Here is an 8,844-nt window from a genome sequence, read left to right as displayed (position 1 = left end):
TGGGGGTGAGTACCCTACCCTGTCTGCATCGACGCTCTGGTGATCCATGGCTTGGAGAACAATATCAACGAGAAGAGGGGGTGAATCCTCGCCGATGCCGACTTCAAAACAAAGGAAAACCCCATCAGCTGCGTGATGAGATCGAGAGCTCGTCTTATCCGTCCTCGACCACGCGTCATCTTTTCACACGGCAACAGCAACAGCAACAACACCACCACAGGCGTCAACACAAACAAGACCACCAACATCAAGATGGCAGCCGCAGCAGCAGCAAGTGCGCCGCAGCCTGGGCTTGAGCCCTCTATCCCCCAAATCTTCACCTCGGAGCCCCTCATCCGTGACGACTTGTTCACAGAGTCGTCGCGCGTGCAGGACGCTACCGTTGACGAATGTCTACCCTTCCTCAACGGCCAGGAACACTCGTCCTGCAACTCCCACGGGCTGCCCCATCTGGACCGCCGCCGCCATGTCAACTTCCTGCATAAGCAGCTTGGAAAGCTGCCGGGAGGCTTCATGTCCGCCGACCCCAGCCGTCCCTGGATCTTCTACTGGTGCCTCGCCGCACTCTCCCTCCTGGGCGAGGATGTGTCGTCGTATCGCCAGAGCCTCGTCGACACGGTCCGCCCCATGCAGAACCCCGACGGCGGCTTCGCTGGCGGCTTCGGCCAGACGTCGCATCTCGCCACCACTTATGCAACCGTCCTGTCGCTGGCCCTAGTCGGCGGCGAGGACAGCTACGACGTTGTCGACCGCCGTGCCATGTGGAGATGGCTATGCTCCCTCAAGCAGCCCGACGGGGGCTTCCAGATGGCCCTTGGCGGCGAGGAGGATGTCAGGTATGCACTGTAGCACTCACTGCCGGCTGTCAAGGCCCGCAGTCCCTCTTCCACCTTCCACCTTCCACCCCGGCCGTCAAGCCTGGAGATCCTACCCATATCCGATCCCTTTCGTATGTCTTGTCTCCTCCTGACTGATCTTGTTGCAGGGGGGCCTACTGCGCGTCCGTCATCATCTCGCTCCTCAACATCCCTCTCGAGCTGTCACAGGACTCGCCAGCACGCTCCGCTGGCCACACTGGTCTGTTCACAGGCCTCGCCGATTATGTACGCCAATGTAGGTGATGCACAAGGCCCAAAAGTCGTTCCCGCTCTCTGATCGCTCACCAATAAGGCCAAACGTACGAGGGCGGCGTGTCGGCAAAGCCGGGCGTTGAAGCACATGGTGCATATGCCTTTTGCGCCCTCGGATGCCTCTCCATCCTCGATTCTCCACATCGAGCCATCCCGCGGTATGTCTCTGTTGTTCCCCCCAGGCCCACGATGGCCTACCCACTGAAGTGGTGACATGGGAGCATTGCATGCTGACCCAGACCTGATCGTCCCCTTCTCCAGCTATCTCGACGTTCCACTGCTTATCTCTTGGTTGTCTTCCCGTCAGTACGCCCCCGAGGGCGGTTTCTCGGGTCGTACCAACAAGCTTGTCGACGGTTGCTACAGCCACTGGGTCGGAGGTTGCTGGCCCCTGATCGAGGCCGCCCTCAACGGGCCCGGAGGGGAGGCGGCGGCCGTTTCTGGCGGCCACCCGCTCCCTGCCGCAAGGGATAGCCTCTTCAGCCGCGACGGCTTGATCCGCTACATTCTCTGCTGCTGCCAGGACCAGTCTAAACGGGGTGGGCTGAGAGACAAACCGAGCAAGTATGTAACTCCCCTCCTGCATCTCGTTATTTTCGGTGAGCGCTAAACCCAGCCCAACAAATAGGTACTCGGACGCCTACCATACTTGCTATGTGCTCTCCGGCCTGAGTTCAGCGCAGCACAAGTGGGACCTTGTTTCTGCTCGCACCCACGAGGCAATTGTGGCGGGAGATTCATGGTCTGTGTCACCTTATATGGAAGGCGAACAGATATTTGACGAGGAGGATCGCGTCGCCACGGTGCACCCCGTCTACGTTATCCCCAAGCACAAGGTGGAAGAGATCCAGAACTACTTTGCATCCAAACACGGCTTTTGATTGCCAAGCGGCGCCTCGCCTGTGCCAGCTGGATTTGATGACGCGGAGGGATCCCTGTCCAAGTCGGGCTGAGAGAGTTTTGGTATGGATGCCATGAGAAACGAGACATGATTGAGTGCAATTACGAGTGGCGGGGCAGTTGATTTCCTTGCTTGTTCTCTTTACCGCGTTGAGATGGCCGGTCCTTGTCTTTCTGCCATTTGCAGTCTATGGTTAACCATCAATGTCTGTCAATATTGTTGATACCAATACATGGTCGGATCAACTCTTGGCCGTGCGGAAACTCAGATCTCAGTTGACTCATGGCGACTTGGTTCAGCCAGATCGAGGATTGGTCGTCCCAAGGTGGATGGATGGCTGGTGGCCAAAGCACGACATGGCGTCTGCGTCGTCGAGGTATGACAGACTAGACCGATGCTTATCCATCTTGAATCAGAGATACAGCACAGGCATCCACAACAGGCAGGCAACCGGCTGCATGCATCAGTGAATTTCCGACCGACTCGTGGGCCCCGGCCACCAGATGAGGAACCCCATCCGCACCTACCTACATGTCGACAGCATGGCCAGATGGTTCTCAAGGGCGGTGGATGTCCGAGAGGGCTGGGAAACGAGGGCAAACACCAATCCATGTAAACCCTCATGGTGTCATAACGTCAACAGGCATGACCAACTGACAGCGCATCGTCTGGAGAAGGCAGGGATCTTGCTCAAGGTTGAGATTGGAAACCAACAGTGGTTACCATTTCCTTCGTTCTTCTGGGATGTCCGGATGCACATGATCTTGCTGGTAGAGGGAGGACGGTGATCCCACGCCATACGACCACGACGGTAGCAGTTGCAGGGTCTGCGCATCATCTCGAGGCCAGGGCCGGGCCCATGCTTCTCGGCATCCAAAAGTCTAGGACTGGGCCCTTGGAGGCCATGGATCCTGTGTGCAGCATTTTGAACTCTGCTCCACCTGTTTTCAGTCACGTTGCTTCTGCCCACTGCGATGTGGACGGGTCTCGATGAGGGCGCATATCATGGCATGAGCATGGGATATTGACGTCCTTCTTTTACCAGCCTCCCGACTCGGTGCGAGATTTAAAGTGGTTTCTGTGCAAATGTGGGTGAAAGCGTGGTATGAGAACGCTGATATCAGGCTCTGACAGCGTGCCCTGGGTTTGACTGACCTAACCCACGGCACACACACACGCACACACACACACATAAACTCGCAGGCTCATTCCGCAGACCGCCTCGCGTATCAGGCCAGACCTCGGGATTGAGACTCGTACATGTCAATGGCGTCCGGTGGACGAATGTCTCGTTGCCCGGAGGTCAGCCCTCTGAACGGCGGGCCGTATGTGGCCACCGCCGCGCCCCCGCCTCTGCACTGCGGTCTGTGGCCGCATCTCAAGCAACCAGGTCTGGTGCATACCTGCATTGCAGCCAGACTGCCTATGCCCATGCCCATCTCTGTGTACCGAGGTGCGTGTGTGAGAGAAGAAACGTCGATGCAAGAGGCTGGACTCAAAGTACATAGGACAAGGGGGATACTTGGGACGCGGCCCTCGATTGTGGCGTACATGGAAGAGATGGAAGCCGAGACACGGCACGGCAGGTTATGGGCGCTTCTCTTGGATGGCCTCTCTGGGTATCGCCGCCTCGGGTCTGGAATTCGGTCAGTTCAGGGGTGAACTCGGTGCTTTCTGATAGTACAAGCAGTACAACATCAACATCCCAGGCGGCCTTTCTCGCCCCCAAGTACAAGCACCCACAAATGCAGCGAGTCTTCTTTGCGATTACGTGCATTGTCGTATCCACTCCACCGTGAATTCTGTGGGGACCACAAAACAGGGTCCTTTTAACGGTCAACAGCAGGCATGGATGCTGAGACAACCCCACGGCCCTGTCTCAACCCCGACCGACATGCGTTGTTGAATCGAGTGGTTCGTTTCAACATGATTCCATCTTGGCCTGTTAAGTTTCATGTCTCTTGCTATACGTAGCATGTTCCTGAGTGATGTTCGTATGGCCTCATTGCCTTCCAATGAAGCTGCTTTCGATCCGTACGGAGAATTAACTGGGGAATATCTGAGGAGGGGCCGCAAGAAAGAGATCGCCCGCAAGGGCATAAGCGAGCTGGTCCCTGCCTGTGATGCTCAAAATGATGCTGAAGAGAGCTGAATGCCGGTTAACACTTTGGTCGCAAGGTAGCTGTGGCCATGCCCGAAACCAAGACTCTGGAGGCAGCGATCGCTCGTCAATGCCCTTGGCCGTTTGTTATTACCCACTCTAACAGAGTTCATATCCTGGTCCCCCGTCAGGCGGGCGTTTCCGCAAGCCTTATCCATGAAAGGTCACCACAACAAGGACCAACACAGACGGTTGCGAAAGATAGGCTGAGGGAGTCGATCTTTGCAGTAGTCATGCTACTAGTTGAATTGAAGGCAGTCCAGAGTGCGTAATTGTCCTGGCCTTGCAATGTAATGTGTCTTTTAAGTTGTCTGTCGTTGTAGGAATATAGCATTTCGAACCAGGCCTCCTTCGCAGGGAACCTTGCAGTCCATCAACTGGGAATAGACACACTCGAATTGCATTTTCAACCGGACCCAGCCATCAAATTCGAGTGCTGCCGTCTGTTTTGGTGGGATTGGCCAGTTTTACCAGCCGTCGATCCGGAAGGCGCTTGACTTGAAGGATACTTGAAAGTACCCAGTGTACGGAACCTCGTCGTCGAGGGGATATGCCAAACCGTCAATTCAGGAGCCCCTCGGAGGCCTGACAAGCAGATGGGAATCGAAGTGACCCGTCATGTGCAGTTCCGCTGCCCCTCGTCGTCATTGTCCATCATCATCATCATCGGCATTTCTGGTTGATGTGCCCCTCATCGCGCCCCTCATCCAACCTCTCTTGGCAGTATGCAGAGACAAAGGCACCGTCGGAAGAAGGAAGAGGCTAACTGATGACAAAAAAGCAACGGGAGGCCGTGGGAACCACATCCGTCGCGCCTGGCAGGTGTGCCAAGCCCGCCCCAGGAGCGGCCGCAGGTTGGGCCCTCTCAGTGGAGGTTTTTCCTTCACGCCGCGAGCGATCTCACGCTGGTCTGGTCTCGCGGTGCGGTGCGGTGCGGTTGTCCAACCTCCAGGGTTGAAACGGCACAGCAAGACCCGCAACATGCTCGCCACGATGCGCGGAAATTTTCTGGATGTCGTTTGGTATTGTTTTTGTTTCTGCTAACCCTTACGGCTGGACAGCCGCCTCGATTAATTTCGCTTGCGGATATCCTGTAACGCAATGGGCGATACGCCCAAGGTAAAGCACTGTAACGGGGCGACCACGGCGCGTAGCACGTCTTTTTTTGTCGCTGGCGGTTATCAGAGTTTCTGCTTCAACTTGTTTTAAGCGACGGGGCCAGAGCCCAAACCCAAAACGCTCAGAACACCGACCATCTTGTTCCAATTTGGTGGACAACTTCGTGGGGCGTGGAGGCATGTGTCATGGGATTTCGGTGGTCGTCACGTCAGAGCAAACTAGCGGCCCCAAGGTGGAATTCTGGAAGAGTTCCAATTGTCGAATCGCCGTTCGCCGTTGGAAGCTCAAGCTCCGTCATGGCCCGGGTTGGATGGAACTCCCTTGTCCTCCACAAAGCCCACTCGAACTCACAGAACAGAACCCACCAAGCTCTCGACGAGATTCGGCATCCCTGCTGTGAGCAAACGCGCCCAATGGCCATCTTGCAGCGCTTCTCGGCGAGCCGTCTGTTTAGAGAGTTTCTCGATAGTTAGCTCAGGCCTAGTGAACTAAGAAGACTGAACTGTCACTGGGTAGAGGGAGCGATGCGGAAAGTGGCGGAGAGTACCGTCGTGTCTTTGTCCGAGTAGAATTATCGGTTCAGAGCAGGATAATGCCTCTGACCATCAAGAAAGCCCTTAGGTTTGCGAAGGACGGGACAACCTCTCCTGGCGTTTGTGCTTGTGGCTGGGTAAATCGGTGATCAAGAGGCAACCTCTTGGGATGCTTGTGGTGGTGGCGGTTGTGGTTGTACCGGCCGATTGACGAGAGAACAAGGGGAGTTGAGGTCAGGAAAGGTACGGTCGGTACCCCGCGTTGACCGGCGCAAGCAAGTACGTCCCGCTACTCGGAGCCGTCTCTCGAGGTTCCAGTCTTGTTATTGATGTTGTTTTTATTAACATCGACAAGCAAGCATTGCCAACTCATCATTGCATGAAGGTTAGTAGGGGCTGGCCCCAAGGCCTGCCTGCCTCCCGTTTCGTCTGCCTGCCCTCTGGCCTTCGACCCAGCCTACTTTCCCAACTAGACAGGCTTACACTGTACAGACAGTACCTGCCCTCTTCCTTTCTTCCCTCACTCTAGTCGTTGTCTCGCGCCTCTTGCGTGGTCCCTCTTGCCATCCGCTTCCCCTCCCCCTCCCTTACCCATACTGTAGCTAAGGCAAGCACGGAGTTCGGACGCTCCAGCTGCTTCCCCTCCTCAACACAGACTGCCCGTCCGTCCAGTCCAGTCCATGGATGAATGAATCCTGGCCACATCTCACTGCCATGCCATGCACAGGCCTCTCTGCCACTTGGCTTACCCCAGTGCACCCAAGCCTTTTTCGCTTCTCACATATGATTCTTCAATCGAGCGAGCTGCACTCCCGGGCTGCCAAATCTGCAATGCACACACCCTCTGGCCACACCATATCGAGGCTGCATCAGGAAGAGCATCATCCAGTGTCCAATCAATCATGCTGTTTTCACCGTTTTCTTCCCTTCTCCATGGGGAGGGAGGCATGCTGATGCTCGCCTGCTTCTTCTGCTGCTGCCTCGCTGCCTCTGCTGCTGCGCTGCGTTGCTGGGGACAGCCCTAACGGCGGCACCCACACACCCGCGCCGGTGGATGCATGGCACAGGGCATGGTGGGCAGGGATGAGAGGGATCATGGTCGTTGGTCCACTGGCAGAGGGGCCAGCCACTGACTGTCCTGTTCATGCACGTCGTCGCGCTGCTTCACCGACCCTTTCCTTGGGGCCCTGGGCTGGGGGAGGGAGGGAGTGGGAAGCAGAAAGTGGACTGTCGTCGACCGGCTTGACTGGCTGCTCCGTGTGGTGTCACTATTGAGTTACTCTGCTCATGGCATCGTCGTCTTTGTTCGCTGCCCTGTGCTTCTTCTTCTTCGACGGCCGACAACCAGGCCACTGAGACTGCAGCCAAAAGTTTACTCGCGTGCAGTGCATCATGATGGAACTCCGCTCTCCATGTTGCTATTTCGGACTCGACACTTGTATGGTCTCTCGCTTATCTCGAGGGGAGAGACTGAATACCTTCCCGCAGCTGATCAGCCAGGCACGTCCTCAAATCTCCCTTGAACCTCTAATATGCCTCAAGGACCCGCGCGCTTTGTGAAGTTTACTGGGTACGAATCGTACACATTCGCAACCGCCACATGGAGTTGAGAACGTGGCCCGCTTTCACTGAGTCGCTGTCGCCTGGCCCCAGCGCAACACTCTAGTCCCTTGACTAGGCCGCACAACTTGGCCGCCCATTTCGCGCGCGACAGACAGACGAGGATCAAGAACAAGATCCTAGCAGATGTCAATCCCCGGTCCTGAGAATTTCCGCTTCCAGTTGGCTGCGGCACTGATGGCAATGGCCTGGCAGGGCAGCTACAGTATGAAGGTACCTTGGACAGGCCGAGGTGCCCTGCAGCAGCTCCGGCCGCGGGGCTCTCGGCGCTCGAGGGGAGGGGACCGGGTGTGGGTTGGTGCTGGTGCTGGTGCTGGCCGGTGGCCCTCGCCGTCCAGCCTCTGGCTCTACTGTTATACAAGCTGGTACTTTGGGCTGGTTGCTATGCATTAGTGGCCGCCAAAGCAGAGATCTCGGAGGTCCAGATGGTGGCAGTGAGCCAGGCACATCCTGTCCTGCTTGTCTTGTCTTGTTGTTGATGTAGGTAGGTGTTGGTATCGCATCGCTTTGTCTACAGTACCTGATGGCTGCAGGTCATTTCGCCCCTCGACGTCTTGATCCTTCCTTCGAGGTGCTTGACCTGATGGACTGGACGACCAGAAACGAGTTACCCGCTCCGAGCCACTGAGGTGAAGCCGTCCTCGCCACCTGACTTGAAGCTAAAGCAAGTTGGAAATTGCTGCCATGTCGTAGTGATGCATCTTCAATCGCGTGTCTGCATGAGCTTCGCAGACCGGGCCCTGACTGGCCCCATCGCCCCCCATTCCTAAGGCCATGCCATCATGCCCTCTTGTCTATCTACGCAGCAGCAGCACGGCCGGACACGGATGGAAGAGTAGGCCGGTAGCATCGGGGGGGGCTGCACGGTGAGAGGGGGATGGGGGCAAGCGAGAGCATAGAGTTTGGCGCAAGAGGCCTTGCTGGAATAAAAAAAAAAGACTCTGAAAGGGAAACAAAACAATAACAAAAAAAAACCGAGAGAGGAGACGGACCCGGGAGGAGGAGAAAAAAATGGAACGTACTAGGTCCCTTCGTGGTACGCCGGTGGCCGAAGGCGTTAACTTTGGGAATCAGAGATCGCCTGGTCGCTGCATCCTCCATGTGTTCCGGTGGAGTGGCCTAGTCGCCAGCGACTTTGATCAACTGGCAACCAGGTAGGCCAACACAGCAAAGATGGGTCACACTCTTTCGAGAGCCGCATCGTTGCTTGCATCTGCCTCCATTCGCGCGTCGTCCTTTGTCTCCAGACACCCCCTGTCCCCGCGCTAACAAGCTGTCTGCAATAAAGGCACACATGTCTCGCCGTGCCATCGGCTCGACTCGTCTCGTCTGCAGCAGAATGCACTCGCAGGTCAGTCAGTCAGGTCGCGACGGACGGAG

The 8,844-nt window shown here is 56.5% G+C and overlaps 1 protein-coding gene across 1 annotated transcript; it reads left to right on the top strand.

The window, feature by feature from the left end:
• Positions 1-252: 252 nt before the first annotated feature.
• On the top strand, positions 253-2,011 carry NECHADRAFT_35834 (uncharacterized protein; the record flags this gene model as incomplete). Its single annotated transcript, XM_003053037.1, has 5 exons — positions 253-836; positions 986-1,113; positions 1,171-1,288; positions 1,392-1,694; positions 1,759-2,011. 5 exons carry the CDS (start codon positions 253-255, stop codon positions 2,009-2,011), a joined length of 1,386 nt encoding a protein of 461 aa, XP_003053083.1.
• Between the last annotated feature and the right edge of the window lie 6,833 nt (positions 2,012-8,844).

The sequence above is a fragment of the Fusarium vanettenii genome (genome assembly GCF_000151355.1).
Source record: "Fusarium vanettenii 77-13-4 chromosome 3 genomic scaffold NECHAsca_2_chr3_3_0, whole genome shotgun sequence".
NCBI lineage: Eukaryota > Fungi > Ascomycota > Sordariomycetes > Hypocreales > Nectriaceae > Fusarium > Fusarium vanettenii.
The sequence above is the reverse complement of the archived record's forward strand: the minus strand, read 5'-3'. Positions and strand labels throughout refer to the sequence as shown.